Source organism: Gracilinanus agilis, chromosome 2 (assembly GCF_016433145.1).
Source record: "Gracilinanus agilis isolate LMUSP501 chromosome 2, AgileGrace, whole genome shotgun sequence".
Lineage (NCBI taxonomy): Eukaryota > Metazoa > Chordata > Mammalia > Didelphimorphia > Didelphidae > Gracilinanus > Gracilinanus agilis.
The window spans coordinates 61,750,961-61,771,540 of NC_058131.1; the positions used below are offsets into that span (position 1 = coordinate 61,750,961).

The following is a 20,580-nucleotide window of genomic DNA, read 5'->3' on the forward strand; positions in this document are numbered from 1 at the left end:
TAATATGTTGTATTGTTTTCCCTACATTTCTAACATCATTATGTATAATAATCTCTCTCTCTCTCTCTCTCTCTCTCTCTCTCTCTACATATATATATATATATATATATATATATATGTATATATATATATATATATGTATGTATATATATTCAACTAACTAGGTTCACAAACCTCATTCTGGAATTTCCATCACGAAAATACCATATTCAGAAGGTTTCTTCTAAATAACATAGATATCCAATTTGTAATCAGGGAATATTGCAAATTTGGACCAGCTCTAGGTTTGAAATTAACAAAGAAAAAAGAAAGAGAGCCAGATTAGTTCTGTGCTTCAGGAGTCATCTGAGAAGTAAGAAGAACCTTGATGATTTGTGGAAGGAAATGCCGTCCTGCCAGCTGGCTGAGGCAGAAGTAGGGGGAAGGCCTGTTAAAGCTTCCTAGTGTGAGACAAGTCTCCAGGGCATGTCCCTCACTTCCTGAACTAAAAAGGATGGAAGATTTCCCATTTAAGTTGACCAAACTTCAAAGAAATCAGCAATGGCAGCATTAGGCCATAAAGAACTACTTATAACCTTTCACTGTCCTCTTCACTAAGAAGGATTGAGGAGTGGAGAAAAAATGGAGAAAAAAGCAGACAAAACTCTAATTCAATAATCATTCACTGATACCAGGCATAATTCACTGTTCTGAGCTCAGAATGTCAAAAGGACCAATTCACAGCTTAAAGAGGACAAAGAGTAATAAATAACTGGATGGACTAAAATCCTGTATTCTCTGAGCAAGGGATCTGCCCATCTATCCAAAGAATATTTCAGAGACTATTGCCAAACCAACCTGAATTACTATTAACAAACCCAAAGGTAAGACAACTTCCATTTCCAAGCATTCTCTCTGCAAACCTCAATGTCTTGATTTATCTTTGGACCTGACTTTAGAATCCAAAAACAAAGCATGACAGCTGTCTGTCATGGGAGCCAAGCCTCTTCTGTTCCCTTGGGGAAAGTAAGAGCAAGTTGGCAAAATTCAACAAAAAAGAGACTGCCAAGAATATGCAAAGGATCATTTTTCAAATAGCCATTAAAATTACTATAGTCAGAGCACTAACTTGGGTTCAAATAGGACCTAATACCTCTCCCTAAGTTTCTGAGATAAACATCCCTACTCATTCATGATATGCACACTAACTTAAGAAAACTTAAAAAACAAAAATATAAACCTTGGCCCATTTGACAAGAGCTAAAACCTCCTTTTGGTCTTTCTACCTCGAAAGGTATCAGAATCAACAGTGGATTCTGCATGCAGGAATCTGAATAAGGATTTCAGAAGTACTATACAAATCACAGAATTCTCAATGACACTATTCAGTGAAATGGTCCAATTCTAGCTATCCTTTAAAGCTCAGCTCAAGTCCCAACTCTTTCATGCAATCTTTCCTAACTACTTCAGTCTCTTCTCAACTCGTACAAGATTTATACATAAAGGCAACAAAGTGGGTAGGATGCTGAAACTGGAATCAAATTGGGTTCAAACCCAATCTCAGACACTTAGGAGCTGTTTGAGCCTGAGCAAGTCACTTAACTGCTGCCCGTCTCAATTTCTTCATCTGTAAAATAAGTTTCATAATAGCATCTACCTCCCAGGATCAAATAAGATCTTTGTAAAATGCTTTGCAAACTTTAAAGTATCATTATTATTATCATTGTTATACAATCTACTATACAATCTTATTAGGTACCAACCTAATAAGGTAAGTGTTATATTGTGCTGAGATTACCTAAAGCTCTACATAGATGTCAGCTATGTTCATCTTCTCTTCAGATAAGATTTGGGTTCCCTAAGGACAGAAATTGTGTTTCAATACTACTTTTGTTTCTACCATGGTGCTAGCTAGCCGCTGGGCTTAACATATAATAAGGACTCTACACATGAAATACTTGTTGTTTGGCTAAGAGATCATCCCTCAGCCTAAGAGAGAAGCAAAGGGAAGACTCTTAAGAAAAGATGCTTAAGAAAGTCCATAGAGATGATACCCTTGAGTAGGAACTGCAGGGTATGTTCACTAACCACCTCAGCTTTCAATGCTAAAATTATTTTTAAAAATCTATATAAAAGAATTCATGGGGCAGCTGGGTAGCTCAGTGGATTGAGAGCCAGGCCTAGAGATGGGAGGTCCTAGGTTCAAATCCGGCCTCAGACACTTCCCAGCTGTGTGACCCTGGGCAAGTCACTTGACCCCCATTGCCTACCCTTACCACTCTTCCACCTATGAGTCAATGCACAGAAGTTAAGGGTTTAAAATAAAAAAAAAAAAAAAAAAGAATTCACACCACAACCTAAACCTGCCTGTTTTGCTTTCTCTTAACAATAGCCACAAATGTTCTAGAAAGAGGAATGCATGGAAAGGAAGGCTTCTGGCACATGCTGGGGGTGGGGATAGGGTGGGGGATGTTCTCTACAAGGGATTCCTCAGAAGCAGAAGACAAGAACAATGACCATCTTCATGAATGTCAGAAGAAGCCTAGTTGGTACATCCATAGGCACCATACTCACCTCCCCTGAGTAACTATACTTCCCCTTTAGGATCTGCCGGTAGAGCCTTGAGCGATTGTCATCTTCAAAAGGCATAGTTCCACTCAGGAGGATGTATGATATGACCCCCAGAGCCCACATATCCACAGAGTTAGTGTAGGGCTTCCTGACCAGTATCTCTGGAGCAATGTACTCTGGAGTGCCACAGGTAGTCTTCATAAGGCAGTCATCCCCTTTTTTCCGGGCACTTGCCAACCCAAAGTCAGTGATCATAATCTTAGAGTCCGTGCCTGGATGATAATACAGCAAGTTTTCTGGCTTCAGATCCCGATGTGTGATACCCAAAGTGTGCAAGTACTTGACCCCATCTAGCACCATCTGCAGAACCCGGGTGGCATCCCTTTCAGTAAAGGAGCCTTTGGCAATGATCCGATCAAATAGTTCTCCCCCAGTGGCTAGCTCCATTACCATATAAACGCGCTCCTGTGTCTCAAATACTTCAATGAGCTGGATAATGTTTGTATGGCGAACCCGTCGCAAGACACACAGCTCAGACTCACACACTTCCCTCCCTTCCCGGTACTTTGTCTCAATCATTTTAATGGCATAGGGTTGTTTGGTAGCTTTATGCTCTACTCGAACAACTCTGCTGAAGCTGCCCCGTCCAATCAAGGCTTTAATATCATATTTAGCGGTTACTCGAGGATCAAATTTGGCCCGGTATTTGGCCACTCTGGTCCTTCGGGGCTCATGAGGCTCCATGTGACTAGCCAGATGAGTTCCTGGATATGGTTGAATGTGATAAGGGGGTAATGGGGATCCAGTTTTAAGGGTCCCAACTCCATCATCTTTGATGAAATGCTTATACACATCAGTCTTATGGCCAGTGTAAGGCTCAACCTTTTTGACCAGATCCAGTTGTACATCCTTGGGAGGCTCAGGAAGGACCTTACTTGTCCCACAGCCCATCACGGAAGGGAACTAAGCAGCCACGGAGGCATTCTCTCAGGTCAAGGCCAGCAGGATCTGCTGCACAAGCCGTATCCCTGTCTACACCTAGGCAGAAGAGAAACAAAGATGATCAAAATTACAAAATTCCAGAGTTTAAAGGGGCTTCAGAGATCATATAATCAAAGCCCACCTCTAGCCAAGTATTCTTTCTACAACACTCCTGACAAACAGGCATCCAAACTCCATTAAAAGATGATCCAGCAAGACCACTATTAGATCTGTATCCCAAAGAGATATTTTTTTAAAAAGTGAAAAGGACGTATCTGTACAAAATGATTTATAGCAGTTCTTTTCTTGGTGGTAAAAAATTGGAAATCAAGGGGATGTCCATCAATTGAGAAATAGCTAAACAAGTTCAGATATATGAATACTACTGTACTATAAAAATGATAAGTAGAATGATTTCAGAAAAAATTTGGACTTACTTGAAGTAATGCAGAGTGAAGTGAGCAGGACCAGAACACTGTACACTGTGCACAGTAACAGCAATACTATATGATGATCAACCAAGAAAGACTTAGCTATTCTTAGCAATACAATGATCCGAGACAATTCTGAAGGACTTAGGATGAAAAATGCTATGCATCTGCAGAGAAAGAACTGATGGAGCCTGAATGCAGATTGAAAAATGTTATTTTTCACTTTATATTTTTGGAGGTTGTTTTGGGGTTTTTTGGGGTTTTGTTTTATATGAGTCTTCTTTCACATGACCAAAATGGAGAGATGTTTTACGTGATCACATATGTGTAACCTAAATCAAATTGCTTACCATGTCAGGGAATGGGGAGAGAAGGAAGGAAGAAAGAATTTGGATCTCAAAACTTTGGAAAACATTTCTTAAAAATTCTTATAGGGGGCAGCTGGGTGGCTCAGTGGATTGAGAGGCAGGCCTAGAAACAGGAGGTCCTAGGTTCAAATCTGACCTCAAGATGCTACCTAGCTGTGTGACCCTGGGCAAGTCACTTAACTCCCATTGCCTAGCCCTTACAACTCTTCTATCTTGGAACCAATACACAGTATTGATTCTAAGGTGGAAGGTAAGGGCTATAAAAAAAATTCTTATAACATGAAATTGGGGGGGAAATAAAATATTTTATAAAGAGGGACTTTCAAAGATGGAGAAGTTAAACCAGTTTTAAGGGCCCCAACTTCATCATCTTTGATGAATGCTTATATACATTAGTCTTGTGGTTCAACCTTTTTCACCAGATCTAGCTGGACATCCTTGGGAGGCTCAGAAAGGACCTTTCTTGTCCCACAGCCCACAAAGGAAGGGAACTAATTAACCATGCAGACAATTCTCTCAGGTCAAGGCTAGCCGGATCTGCTATACAAACTGTGCTTATTCCTTTGAGAAGCAGTTTTCATTCCATATTTTCTTAGAAAAAGCAAATCTTATAATTTCCACCTACTATTCCTAATTTTTCACTGTGGAGTTAAGTAGGACAAAGTTAATCTTTTCTACATGAAAACCCTTCAAGTTTTGAATAAAGAAATCACTTGCAGACTAGCTTTTTCAACTTTCAAGCTTTTTTTTTTTCCAACCTTAGCTTTTTCAACTAATCCTTCTATGGCATAATCTCCAATCTTTCACCTTTCTATAGATAATATTCAAGGAAAACTTCTTAAAAGATGGGACTATCACCTATTTTATCCAAGACAGGACATTTCTCTTAATGCAGTCTAGAAGAGCATTACTTTGTTTTTTGATATTTCTTTTTTCTTGCTGTCTGGGTCACTTTGCTAAGTTATATTGAATTTTCACTGCACTAAAATCCAGATTTTTTTCACACAAAAACTAGTTCAACTATGCATTTCTCATTCTATTGACTATTTGAACCAAAGTGTGGCACTTTACATGTATTCTTATTAAATTTCGGCCTATAAGATTGGGTGTGGGAGTCAGGAGGAGATATTTCATTGATCCTTTGTTGTTGTTGTTGTTGTTTTTTAAACAACACTCACTCCCTAGTGACTTCATTGTTTATACTCCCCAACTCCAATGGAACCCTTTCTTTTAACAATTAAGCAAAACTGGGGCAGAGATTATTCTGCATCATCTGAGGTAAAAAAAGCAGGAATAGCAATTATGATCTCAAAGAGCAAAAAGCAAAAATAGATATAATTAAAAGAGATGAGAAAGGAAATTGCTTCTTGCTAAAAGGTACCACAGACAATGAAATAATAACAGTATAACTACACTAGTAGGGGACCTCAACTTCCCCCTTTCAAATCTAGATAAATTAAATTTTAAAAAACAAGAAAAAAGTAAAGGAAGTGAATGAAATTTTAGAAAAGTTAGAACTAATAGATCTCTGTAGAAAATGGAATGGGAATAGAAAGGAATATATCTTCTTCTCAGCAGTACATGACACATACACAAAAACCAACCATGTGAAAAAATCAACCATGTATTAAGGCATAATAACTTCACAACCAAATGTAGAAATAATAAATGCATACTTTTTAGATCATAATACAATAAAAATTATAATCAATGAGGGTCTATGGAAAGACAAATCAAAATTTAATTGGAAACTAAATAATTTAACTCTAAAAAAGGAATGGGTCAAAGAACAAATTATAGAAACAATAATTTCATTAAGAAAAAAGACAATGAGGAGACAACATATAAAAATATATGGCTACAGCCAAAGCAGTTCTTAGGGAAAAATTTATATCTAAATGTTTTACATCAATAAAACAAAGAAAAAGCAGACCAACGAGTTGGGCATGCAATTAAAAAAAAACTAGAAAAAGAATAAATTAAAACCCATAATTAAAAAATAAAATAAAATAAATAAAAACCCATAATTACATACTAAATTGGAAATCCTAAAAATCAAAGGAAAAATTAATAAAATTGAAAGAGAACCATTGAATTAAAAAATAAGAATAGGAGCTGATTTTTATGAAAAGAAAAAACAAAAAATAGATAGGTCATTGGTTAATTTGATTAGAAAAAAGGAAATAAGAAAATCAAATAACCAGTATCAATAATGAAAACAGAGAATTCACTACCAAATAAGAGGAAATTAAAGCCATCATTAAGAGCTATTTTGTCCAATTATATGCCAATAAGTCTGACAATCTAAATGAAATGGATGAATATTTAAAATAATATAAATTGTCCAGATTAACAAAAGAGGAACTAGAATACTTAAATAATCTTATCTCAGAAAAATGAAATTGAATAAGCAATCAACAAACTTAAGAAAAAATCCCCAGGGCCAGATGGATTCACAAATGAATTCTATCAAATATTCAACAAACAATCCCAACACTATACATTATTTGGGAAAATAGGCAGAGGAGGAATCCTACCAAATTATTTTTATGACACAAATATGATACTGTTACCTAAGCCAGGAAGAACAAAAAAAGAGAAAGAAAATTATAGAACAATTTCACTAATGAATATTGATGCAAAATTTTTAAATAAAATACTAGCAAAGGGAACACAATATATCACAAGGATCATTCACTATGACCAGGTGGGATTTATATCAGGAATGCAAGGCTAGTTGAATATTAGGAAAACTATCAGCATAAGTGATCATGTCAATAACCAAACTAACAGAAGTCACATAATTATTTCAACAGATGCAGAAAAAGCCTTTGACAAAATACAACACCCACTCATATTAAAAAACACTATAGAAAGCAGATGAATAAATGAGCCATTCCTTAAAATGATAAGTAGTATCTACCTAAAATTATCAGCAAGTATCATCTACAATGGTGATAAGTTAGAAGCCTTTGCATAAGATCAGGAGTGAAGCAAGGATGCCCATTATTAACACTATTATTTAATATTGTACCAGAAATGCTAGCTTGGCAGTAAGAAAAGAAAAAAAATTAAAGGAATTAAAAGTAGGCAATGAGAAAACGAAACTATCTCTCTATGAAGATCAGTGGTTCCCAAACTTTTTTGGCCTATCACCCCCTTTCCAGAAAAAATATTACTTAGCCCCCTGGAAATTAATTTTTTTTATTTTAATAGCAATTAATAGGAAAGATAAATGCACCTGTTGTAATGCAAAATTGATACAAGATCTCTTGCAGTTGAAAAATCACCCTAGGCAATCCTGGCAGTTAGGGGAATGGAACTTTGACCCAGCAAGTCCTTGTCTCAAGACCTGACTGTTGGAGCTGGGACTATAAATACCCCTGGAGAACCAACCTGGGGGTTCTGATTTCCTTGTCCTCACCCAGACATCCAGCTACCCCCTGGACCTTGGTACCCCAGGAGGGGAAGGGAGGCTGGGTTGTGGAACATGGGCAAGAATTAGTTAAGTTAGCCTAGCCAGGGACACCCCTAAACCAAATCATTACCCTCTTTTGTCAAGCTGGTAGACCACTCTACATCAGGGCAGTGGGATTTATCCCTGGCTGAGGGGCTGGTTCCCTCAGCCTGATCCTATCTTCTGAGGCCCTCTGCCAGCACTGGCCATTCACCCATAGCAACAGCTTCTCCAGACCCTAACCCTCTTCCCTCAGTTTACCCTTGTGTTTTAAATAAATCTCTTGCCTGATTCTGAGAGTTTCCATAGTTCATTTATAACATCAACCAGGACTAAGAGGCTGAAGAGAAGGAGGATAGCTACCACTTGTCTCCAGAGGGGGTTAGACCAGGCATCCATTTTATTCAGGAAGTGAGACAGCTTCACTTCCTGTTGGTTTCTGGTTTCTCACCAGCAGGGAGGGGCTCCTCACTCCTCACCTTAAAGGAGGGTACAGACAGCAGGGAGACTGACTGAACAGCTCAGCTCAGGCCCACACATCCCTGGCTGTCTTCAATCAACAAATACTGTAGTTGTAGGCTCCCTGGTTTAGGGGACTTACTGGTACCACCAGCTCCCCTATTATCAGCCTGATTACCCCCCTTTATTACACTGTGGTCATCACCACCCCCCTGGATCACTACAGCACCCACCAGGGGCATTACCACCCCACTTTGGGAATCAATGATGTAGATGATATAATGGTATACTTAAAGAATCCTAGAGAATCAACTAAAAATCAGTTAAAATAATTAATAACTTTAGCAAAGTTGCAAGATACAAAATAAACCCACATAAATCATCAGCTTTTCTATATATTACTAGCAAAGTTCAACAACAAGAGATATAAAGAGAAACTCCATTTAAAATAACCCTTGATCAGTGATGGTGAACCTATGGCACAAGTGCCAAAGATAGCATGCAAAGAGCTCTCTGTGGGCACTTGGCCGTCCCTCCCCCACCCTGAGTTCATAACTAGAAATGCAGAGGGACTCTGGAGGAGCTGTTCCCCTCCTCCTCTCCACCATGCCTGAGGACATTTTTTCACATCATCCACCCCTCCACCCAGCAGCTCAATGGGAGCACAGAGGGGGTAAGATGGGTGACTCACAGGAGACAGAGCTAGAGGGAAGAGGAGCTCTCAGTCCATTCCCCTCCCCCTCTTCACCTGCATTGAAGACATTCCTCATATGATTCACCTCTCTGCCCAGCAGCCCAATGGGAGTACTTCCTCCTCCACTGTGTAGGGTAAGGAAGGAGGGAAGCACATAGTCTGGGGGGAGAGGCCCGCAGCACAACACTCAGTCTGGGGAGTGGAGTGGGGCCCAGCATTCCATCTCTAAAAAGTTTGCTATTACTATCCTAGATAATATAAAATATCTGGAAATCTATTTGCCAAGACAAAGAAAGGAATTATATGAATACAATTACAAAATACTTTTCACATAAAGTCAGAGCTTAACAACTGGAATTAATTGCTAATGGGTAGGCCAAGGTAATATAATTTAATTTTTAAAACAATTTTAGCTAAATTAATTTATATATCCAGTGCCTTATCAAACTCCCAAATAATTATTTTATAAAACTAGAAAAAAATAATTTAAAAATTAATCTGGAAGAACAAAAGATCAAGAATATAAAGGGATTAATGAAAATAAATGTGAAGGAAGATGGTCTAGCAATACTAGATCTCAAACTGTAAAGCAATAATCATCAAAACAATTTGATACTGGCTAAGAAAAAGAATGGTGGATCAATGGAATAATTTAGATATACAATATACAGGAGTAAATATCTGTAGAAATCTAATGTTTGGTAAACCCAAAGACCCCAGCTTGTGGGATAAAAATTCACTATTTCACAAAAACGACTGGGAAAACTGAAAAACAGTATGGCAGAAACTAGGCATAGACCAATATCTCACATCCTATACCAAGATAAGGTCAAAATGGGTATATGATTTAGTTCTTTTTTTTTTAATTTTAAACCCTTAACTTCTGTGTATTGGCTCCTAGGTGGAAGAGTGGTAAGGGTGGGCAATGGAGGGTCAAGTTACTTGCCCAGGGTCAAACACCTGGGAAGTGTCTGAGGCCGGATTTTAACCTAGGACCTCCTGTCTCTAGGCCTGACTCTCAATCCACTGAGCTACCCAGCTGCCCCCTATATGATTTAGTTCTAAAGAGTAATATCATAAATTAGAAGAACATAGAATAGTTTACCTGGCAAATCTATGAAGGGAAGAATTTATGGTCAAACAAGAGATGGAAAGCATTATAAGATGTAAAATGAATAATTTTGATTATATCAAGTTTAAAAGTTTTTGTACAAACAAAACTTATATAACCAAGATTAGAAGGGAAACAACAAATCAAAACTATCAATAATCAGATGAAAAATCTTCTAAATCACTCAGAGAAAAGAAAATCAAAACAATGCTGAGGTACCACCTTAACACCTATCAGACTGGCCAATATAATAGTAAAGTAATAAATGTTAGAGGTGAGGTGACAAAGCTGGGACACTAATGCATTGCTGATGGAATTGGGAACTAATCCAACCATTCTGGAGGGCAATTTGGAACTATGCCCAAAGTGCTATAAAACTGTGCATAACCTTTGATCCTGTAAATACCACTACTGGGTCTGTATACCAAAAAGATCATAAGAAAAGGGAAAGAATCTATTTGTACAAAATTATTATAGAAGCTCTTTTTGTGGTTGCAAAGAATTAGAAATTAAAATGATATCTATCAATTGAGGAATGGCTGAACAAATTGTGGTATATGTTGGTGATGGAATATCATTGTGCTATAAGAAATGATAGGATGACCAGAAAAAGCTAGAAAGATTACACGAACTGACACAAAGGGAAATAAGCAGAATGAGAAGAACACTGTACACAGTAATGGCAAAACTGTACAATGATCAATTGTGAAAGACAGCAGTATGATGATCCAGGACAATATTGAAGGACTTATGACAAAGAATGCTATCCACTTCCGGAGAAAGAATTGTTGAGAGTCAGATGCAGATCAAAGTATACTATCTTCATATTAGTTTATTTACAGCTTAATTTTGAGGTTTTGGTTTTATATGAGTATTCTCTTACAATAATGACTAATACGGAAGTATGTTTTGCATGATAATATATGTATAATCCAAATCAAATTGCTTACCTTCTCTGAGAGGGATAAGGGTTGAGGAAGGGAGAGAACTGATTTGGATCTTATCATTTTGGAAAACATATTCAGAAAATTGTTCTTATATGTAATTGGGAAAATAAAATACCTTTGAATAAAAAAAAAGAAAAAACAATTATGCAAAATAAATCAAGACAATTGCCATGTCTGAAAATGTATGTACCTCTAGTCTACCACCTCTCTATTAAAATGTGGGAAGATAATTCAGCCCATTATCCTAATCTACTGAGATCCTGACACTGCTGGCCAATATGTTACCTATCTCTCATCACTGTGTCATCAGCAAAAAGAAATGTCCAACTAGACTGTCACTCAAGTGAATTCAATTTAACAAACATTTAATTGTTTAATATGTATAAGGTACATTACATATTAAAAGCTGGGGATACAAAGACTTAGGATGAGTTCCTATTAACTAGTCAAACCTAGAAAGTAATTTGAACCTATGTTGTAAAAAGCTATTATTCTGTGCATACCCTTTAGCCAAAAGACAAAAAAAAAAAAAAAAAAAAGAGGAAAATCACTCAGATGTACAAAAATATGTAGAGCAGCTTTTTTTGGTGGTGGCAAAGAATAAGAAATTGAGAAGATATCCACCAATTGGGGAATAGCCAAACAAGTTATGGCATATAGATATGATGGAATACTATTGTGCTATAAGAAATTATGAAGGGAACAGTTTAATAAAAAACCTGAAAAGACATGTATGAACTGATTCAAAGCGAAATAAATAGAATCAATAGAATAATTTATACACTTAACAATAATGTAAAGATAATCAACTTTGAAAGCTCAATAATTCTGATCAACATAATGACCTACCATAGTTCCAAAGGACTCATGATGAAATAAGATATCCACATCTAGATAAAAGATCTGATGAACTCAGAGCACAGATTGAAGCATATTTTCTTCTTTTTCTTTTTCTTTTTCTTGCTTTTCTGAGGGATGGGAGAACATGGCTAATGAGGAAATTTGTTTTACAAAACTATCCATACTTGTAATGGGTATTTTCCCCTTTGTCTTCTCAATGGGTAGATGTGGGAAGCCAATAAGAGAATAGATAAAAACCTGAGACTCCTCTTTTGTCCCCTTTTATGATCTACACCTTTTCTTACTGAAAAACATTATAGCCTTCTAGGAAAACTTTAAGTTCTTAGTAAACCAGCACTTAATGAGTTAACAGCCTTTTTTCACTCAGCAGAGTAAAGCTGCAGCTGTGGGTATATATCTCTCTAACTGCTCCAGGCGTCCCAAGGTCACGGAGTGGCAAGCTCAAGCAAAATAACTTTTAGATAAAGTGAGGCTCATTTTTAACCTTGAGACTGGTTCTCATCCAGCATTATTTTCATAAGAAAATTCTTTGTAAAACTATAACTTTATTGTGATGTGACATAATTTGTGTTTCTGCGCAAACGCAAAGTTTGGGGGGGGGTTCTTTTGTGTGAAATGAGTCTTGAAATATATATATAATAAAACTCCATGCTCCTGGAGCCAGAGCTGGAAGCATGAGGTAAAAGACAATTCCCTTGTCCTGTCCTTATTTCCTTATCAACTAAACTGTTTTTTATCACATTATCAGAGATGATAAAGAGATCTCCACAGGTAGAGAAAGGGGAAAGTAGAGAAAGGAAATTTGAAACGGAAAATAATAAAAATTTTTAAATGATAGCCCCTTCCCTCAAGGAATTCTCAGACTAATGGAATCAAATGAGAAAACTGTAGTTCAACATGTGGAATTTTACTTAGTCATTTCCCAGGATCATATTTCTTCTCTATACAGTAGGACCTCAATTTATATAAACTCAACCCACTTGAATTCAGGCATATGAAACTATTGAAAACATGAAAGCAGAAAAATGCAAGAAATTAAAAAATTTAATTATGTGCTAAATCCGTGCCATTTTCCCAAAGAGAGTAAAGTCTCACAGCAATTCACCCAATCACTCTCATTCTCAATCTAAGAAGCATTAGTATGAGTCATTATATTGTTCTGAGCCAAACAATAGTTTCCATATCAGTCTTTATCCCAAGTTCTCACTTGTAACAAGTCATGTCCCAATCTGAGCAGTGCTTCTCTTTGTTTCATTAATGTTATTTAGTTATTAATAATGGCCCCATAGGCAGCTAAGTGACTATACTTCCTAGCTGTGTGATTTTGGACAAGTCACTTAATCCCAACTGCCTAGCCCTCATCACTCTTCTGCCTTGGAAGCAATATTTAGTATTGATTCTAGGACAGAAGGTAAGGATTTTAAAAAGTACAAGAGTAGTGACACTATTAGTTCTGCTAAGCCTAAGAAAAGTTGTCAAATGTCTGAATATGTTCATGTAAGAAATACTTCTTAAATAACAGGGTTCACTACTATGTACTATTTTCAACTTACGAGAAAGGTCTTGGAATATATTGGTCACGTAAAGCAAGGTCCTACTTTATAGAAAGATACTGGTATCCTTTCTTTCTGATTAAAATATGTAAGAACATGAGCCAAGAGCAGCTCCCTTACAAAACAGGCTCTAAGAAAATGTCTTTATCTTTAGAACCTGACTGTAAAATAGGCAAAAGGGAAACAATTTAGTAAGCAAGTTGAACTTAAGGTGTGACACTGTAAGTAGTAGTGTGAACTATACACATTTCCTAGAAAAGGATCATCAGATGATGAAAAAAAAAGACAGCCTCTGGAGGCAGAGGACCAAATTCAAATCCCATCATTGAGGATTACTGCCCATGTAAGCCTGGGCAACTAACCTCCCTGGGCAGCAGTTTCTTCATACATAAAAGAAGGGAGTTTGACTCAGTCTCCAAGAGCTCTTCCAGCACAAATTCTTCCAAGTCATCAATATTCACAGAATATGTTGAGTATTTATACTTCTATCACTGAAAGTCAGAGAATCATCATTTTAGAATAGAAAAGGACCTTACAAATCATCTGTTCTGAGACCTCAATTTTATACATAAGACTTAAGCATAGTTTAGTGAAAAGAATATTGGACTTGCTGTCAGAAGAAATGAGTTCAGATCTATCCTAACTAGTTTCATGATCTCAGTAAAATAGTTACTCTGTTTTCTTAATCTGAAAAACAGAGATAACATTTTTACTCTAATTCACAAAATTGTTGTGAAGATTAGATGAGATACTTTTATAAAGTACTCTGTAAACCATAAAATTCATTGATTCAGCTATAATTGTTTCAGTTACACAACCTCAGGTCCAAAAAAGCTAAGCTAAACAACTTGTCTTCACAAATTTATGTGTCAACTTTGCTCAAGGACTTTGCTCATCTTTTCTTTATCATTCCAATTTTAATCTATGTGCTACAAAAATGAACATTGAATGACTTATCCAAGATCACTCAGCAAGTTTCTTGCCTCTCTGCCCAGTACTCTTTACATTGTACCATCAATCCCCTAGTTCATAGCTTCTGAAAATTTAAGGAGCCAAGTGTTCCATTTCCAAGTGGTTGAAATACAGCCCAAAGATAAGAACTGATAATGATATCTGTGAAAGTTAGCTTTAAACTCTGGACCAGTAAAAAAATATGATATCCACAAGGGCAACTGTTAGTTCAGTTTGAAAGGTGAGAGACAATACAGGACTTCAAAGAGAAAGCTAAAAGCTCAGTTCTGACCTGACTCTCTCATCAGGCTGGGTGACTAGGGCATGGTGTCCTGTTTCTCTAGGGGTGAGATGAGAGAAAATGGGATATGTCACCCTTCCACTTCACAGGCCTACTGTGACAATTAATTCCCTGTAGTCAGCTCAGCACTTCCAAACGTTTAGTGCTAAATAAAAAAATATTCTCAAACAAGGGTCCCCAACCTTTCTGTGCTAGGTCTATTTTTCTTTTATCCTCCCAGAGTCATTTCAAAGGAGCCTCTGATAGAATATGGAAAATTCTGCTGCATGCTATTGAAAATATTAAACTACAGAAAGGCAAAAATATTTGTTAATTCAGTGCAACAGGGAACAAGATAACACAATTTTTAAAATTTTAAAAAAGGTAGTTTTCCTTATTTAGGATAAGGAAAACTTTACCTGTATTTTAAAATAATATAAAAATAATAAATCAAAATTATCATATATACTGAGATTCTCTTATTTTTTCCTTCTACACAGGAGATATTTTAACACATATACTTACTCTCTCTCTCTCTCTCTCTTTCTCTCTCTCTCTCTCTCAGTTATTTAGGATTTTACTTTTTCTCATTTGGCTGCCTAAAGGAGAGAAGCCCACAATCCAGTCACAGGCTTCACCAAGCCAAGTAGCAAATTCCAAAAGTTAATTTTTAAACAAAAGCTTTGGAAACAAGCATCCTTTGTACAGAGGTCAAAAACTATAGCTAGGACTTAGGAATTCTGTACATTCATCTTTCTTTCTCAGAGAAAATATGAGAATTAAATTCCAAGCCCAAGAGGGGCTACAGCTCAGAACAAAGGCTGGTTTTTTTTGCCAATATTCCTGACACAGAATGAGTCCTGTGCAACTGGGCAGATACCATGTAGTGTGGAATCATATTAAAAACTTCCTTTTCATTTCTCCAGAAATATTAAAAAATAACTATTTCTCCAGCATAAAATTCTTTCCACATTTTTTTCCTTTAGGAAAGTGGGAAGAACAATGATTATAGCCTCCAGCTAAAAGGTATAAGTGTAATACACTGCTGGTAGAGTTGTGAATTAATCCAACCATTCTGGAGGGTAATTTGGAACTATGCTCAAAGGGCTTTAAAAGACTGTCTATCTGATCCAGCCATACCACTGCTCAGTTTATACCCCAAAGAGATAATAGGGGAAAATACTTGTACAAAAATATTTATAGCTGCACTCTTTGCGGTGGCAAAAAACTGGAAAAGGAGGGGATGTCCTGCAATTGGGGAATGGCTGAACAAATTGTAGCATCCGTTGGTGATGGAATACTATTGTGCTGAAAGGAATAATGAACTGGAGGAATTCCATGTGAACTGGAACAATCTCCAGGAACTGATGCAGAGTAAAAGGAACAGAACCAGGAGAACATTGTACACAGAGACTGATATACTTTGGCAAAATCAAATGTAATGGACTTCTCTACTAGCAGTAATGCAATGATCCAGGACAATTCTGAGGAACTTATAAGAAAGAACACTATCCACATCTAGAAAAAGAACTGTGGGAGTAGAAACACAGAAGAAAAACAACTGCTTGATCACATGGTTCGATGGGGATATGATTGAAGATGTAGATTCTAAATGATCAGCCTAGTGCAAATGTTAATAATATGGAAATAGGGGGGCAGCTGGGTGGCTTAGTAGATTGAGAGGCAGGCCTAGAGACGGGAGGTCCTGGGTTCAAATATGGCGGTGTGACCGTGGGCAAGTCACTTAACTCCCATTGCCTAGTCCTTATCACTCTTCTGCTTTGGAACCAATACACAGTATTGATTCTAAGACAGAGTAAAGGTTTTAAAAATAATAATAATAATATGGAAATAAGTTTTGAACAATGATACAAGTATAATCCAGTGGAATTGCTCATCAGCTCAGGGAGGAGGGAGAGAAAAAACATGAATCAGGTAACTATTGAAAAAAATTCTAAATTAATTAATTTAAAAAAAATTAAATAAAATAAAAAGCATAAGTATGATAGCCAAACTAAACTTGTCTAGATGGGGTCACTGCTTTACTACTAAACTCCTGTCTAGATAGGATCACTGCTTTTCTACTCACCTAAAGATAGTGTCTTCTCTTTTGAAATTCAAGATTAAAACACAGGAGGGAACTCTCTCAAATAAGTCTCTCTTAGACATGAAAGAAGGACCAAGGATTTAGTATATTTGAACTCTGCTTCAAAAATGTCTGTTTCATTTTGCTTAGAAAAATCTTCAAATCTGTATCAGTGTCTACATCTTCCCAAACATCCTATGCCTTGCATGTAGCAAGTCTATGTCTGTATCCTTTTGCAACTGCACGTCCGTGTGTGCATATGTGCAAACAAGGAGGAGAGAATATAGGACTCCAAAGAGTTGCAGCTGCTCAATAACAACCAGCAAGTTTCTTTCTAAAAGGGTCAAATACAAAGAATGCTATCCATCTCCAGAGAAAAAACTGTTGGAGTTAGGAACGCAGATGAAAGCATACAATTTTTCACTTGTTTATTTGGGTATATGTTTTGGGGTTTGGGTTTTATAAGATTACTGACAAAAACAAAAAATAGAGAAATATGTTTTGCATGATAATATATATATATAACCCAGACTAGATTGCTTGCCAGCTCTGGGAGGGGAGAAGGAAAGAGGAAGGGAGACAATTTGGATCATATAACTTCAGAAAACTTATGGGGAAATTTGTTATTTCATGTAATAGGTAAAAAATAAAATGTAAAAAAATTAAAAGGTCAAATATAGATATACTGTATGAAGCTTTTAAAACCATTTCTAGGAATGAAAAATGGAGCCCCTTCCTGGCTATAGCTCTACCAATCAGCCGTCCTATTCAAGTATTCTCTGGATAGGAGCAAGCCATGGGCTCTGAGTCATCCTTCTGGAAAGCAAGTAAGAAAAGGTCCCCTGAGGAGACCAATGCTGTAGTTTTAACATATTTCACTATAACTGCCACAATTGCTGATCTAGTGCCTTCAGAATGAATGAAATAAGGCCTGCCAACCAAATCACAGCCCAAGCTGGATGACTTCTGCCAGACTGAAACAGGACAAGGCAATGATGCTGGGAGGCAGTCATGGAGTATTGGTAATGATGCAGCAAGGCTGTCAAGGCTGCAGAAAAAGGAGGAACATCAGCACTGCCTTGAAGAACAGTTTTCTGGAAGGAAAAAAGCCAGAAGTATCTCTATCACTGAAAATGTCACAATCCAGATTAAGAAACAGATTTCGTTCTTCAGAGCAACTGCAACCTTGGGAAGATTCCCAAAGACATGATAGTCATAGATGAATCTGAAGATACACAATGGTGAAAGAAACTAAAATGAACATTTCCCTCAAACTTATATGTTGTTTGATCTGTTTAATTTGAACTTAATCACAGAATTTCAGAGTTGGAAGGGAGATCTCATTTTACTCAATTCGGTATCTGACAAAATGCTCATTCTACTGCACCCCTAATAGGCAGTCACATGGTATTTACTTAAAGACTTCCAGTGAAGGAGTCCTACTAGTACATCCTGGGACAACCCACTCTACTTCCAAACAGTGTTAACTGTTAAGAAGGTTTTAATTTTACACTGAGTCTATATTCATTTTTTCTGCATCTTCCAAATATTGTTCCTAGTTCTGATCTCCAAGGATAAACAGAATCAATCCAATTTCTTTTCCATATGTCAACCATTCAAACAATTCAAGACAACTACCATATTCTCTAGGTTGTCAGTGGATAGAGTCCTAGACCTAAAATTAGGAAGATCTGAGTTCAAATCTCTCTAGTTGTATGACCCCAAGCAAATCACTTAGCCTCTGTTTGCCTCGATTTCTTCAACTGTAAATGGAGATAATATGCATTTTCTTTCCAGGGTTTTTGAGAGGATCAGGTAATATTTACAAACCGTCTGGCACATAGTAGGCAATAAGTACTTGTTCCCTTCTCTCCTTCCCCTCCAAAGCCTTCTCTTTAAGTATTGCTTTAACTTTTGAGTGCTTTCTAGAATTAAAATCTTAAGTGTTGCTATCTAGCTTTTAATCTTCAGGTTTAAAAAATGAAATAGCTTTTTCCAAATCTACATTCTAAGGTTTTCTTCCCTTTAAGTTATAAAACAAAACTTTGCCCATGCTGGAAAAGGGCTAAAATTTAGCAATTGACTGTTGAGAAGCTATATTTATAAATGACCAATTTACAGAAGAAATTTTCAAAATCAGGGATCTTGTGGCTTTTTGATTCAGATTATTAGTCTCCTTTCTAGGATACTGGTATGAGCACTTATTGAAATCACAAACTCTTAGAACTAGACAAAAGATACAATAGGCCCTTTCTAACCTTGTGATGAAGAAAGCCCAGAATTCCCAAAAGTGAAACAGAAGCACAATCCTTGCCCCTAAATTGGCCCCTACAATTTCACCTTCCCTCTTTTGCCAGCAATTGGGGAGGATTTTGGCCTCAGGGCACATCAGTTCCCACCAGCTCAACTGGTCTAATCTACTACAACAGAGCAGAGAAGAAGCCTCAAAAAAAAAAAAAAAAAAAAAGAGGAAAAGCTCAACCACAGAGAGCCAGAAAACAACCAGAAAAGCAAGTATACAGCCCACGAGCATGGAAAAAAGGAAAAAATATGAGTAAACAACAGAAGAAGAAAAAAAGAAATTACAATTAAAAGCTTCTATTCAGAAAAAAAAACAAAGAATAGATGGAAGAAAGGAGGACCAAGGAACATTAAGCAAAACCTCAGAAACTCCAGCAAACTGGACTCAGGCTCCAGAAGAGCTCAAAAAAGAATTCAAAAAAACAAATAAGACAGGTTGAAGAAAACTGGGAAAAGAAGTTAAAAAGCAAAATAAGTTATCTGAAAACAGAGGCACATAAACTAAAACAAAAAATATTGCCTTGAAAGCCAGAATTGACCAGCTCAAAAACAAGGCAAAAAATTAAAAGACAAAGAGAATTATCTAAAAAGGAAAATAGATCCAAAGGAAAAGGAGTATCAAAAAGTCATGGATGAAACTCAGTCTTTAAAAATTAGAATTGAAAAAATAACTTTACAAGCCATCAAGAATCTATAAAACGAAATCAAAAGAATGAAAAAAAAAGAAAATCTCAGTGGGTAAGGAAGTAATGGGAGGGAAGGAGGGAAGAACTCAAAAAAATTTTTAAAGAATAGTTAAAAATAATTTTTAATTTAAAAAAGTTAGGGACAAAAAAAAAGAGGGAAAAATATACTGTCTGTTTATTCAACCAGGTATACTATCCCCATCCCATTTAATCTAATCAAGCTGTAAGACTCAGCTCTAGTCCTACCTCTTAAGTAAAACCTCTCCAATGTCTAAACAAAAAGTTATCTGTATGCCTTCTTAAAAATTGCACAATTGGGACAGCTAGGTGGTTCAGTGGATAGAAAGTCAGGTCTGGAGATGGGAGATCCTAGGTTCAAATATCAGATACTTTCTATGTGACCTTGGGCAAGTCACTTGACCTCTGCTGCCTAGCCCTTAATGCTCTTCTGCCTTGGAACCAATATTTAGTATTGATTCTAAGACAGAAGGAGAGGGAGGGAGGAACTGATACTTAATCTCAATTCTAAAACAGAAGGTAAGGGGTTTTTTACATTTTTTTTCACATTTATATCACACTTACAGGTTAGAAAGAATTTTCCTAAAAACAATCTTTTGAAGTAAATAACTATGCCAGTAGTAGCAGTATTACCATTTTGTGGTTAAATAAAATGACTACCTGGACACTTAATTGCTGCTGTGCTTCCTTTGAACTTCTAATATTTAGCATCTGACTCCATACATTCTTTTACTACTAGCTTCATCAAAGTTATTTGTCTACCCAAATGGATGGCAATCTCTTTAAGCATATGGATTGAATCTTATACTTCTATTATTCTCCTGATAAAATATAGCACAGTTCTAA

The 20,580-nt window shown here is 36.6% G+C and overlaps 1 protein-coding gene and 1 non-coding gene across 3 annotated transcripts in view; both read right to left on the reverse strand.

Moving 5' to 3' along the window:
- The window catches only part of PSKH1 (protein serine kinase H1), a 63,783-nt gene that overhangs the window by 37,396 nt on the left and 5,807 nt on the right, over window positions 1-20,580 (reverse strand). The window contains exons 3-4 of one of the 2 annotated variants that reach the window (XM_044663212.1): window positions 11,848-11,966; window positions 2,554-3,588 (exon numbers count right to left, since the gene is read on the reverse strand). In XM_044663212.1, coding sequence (XP_044519147.1) covers window positions 2,554-3,501 — 948 coding nt within the window. In that variant the 5' untranslated portion in view covers window positions 3,502-3,588; window positions 11,848-11,966. Of the gene's footprint in view, window positions 1-2,553; window positions 3,589-11,847; window positions 12,196-20,580 lie in introns of those variants that run through there. The other variant, XM_044663213.1, reaches the window with a different exon arrangement.
- Window positions 14,254-14,355, reverse strand: LOC123238416. Its single transcript, XR_006505596.1, has one exon. It is a non-coding gene; the product is annotated as a U6 spliceosomal RNA (small nuclear RNA).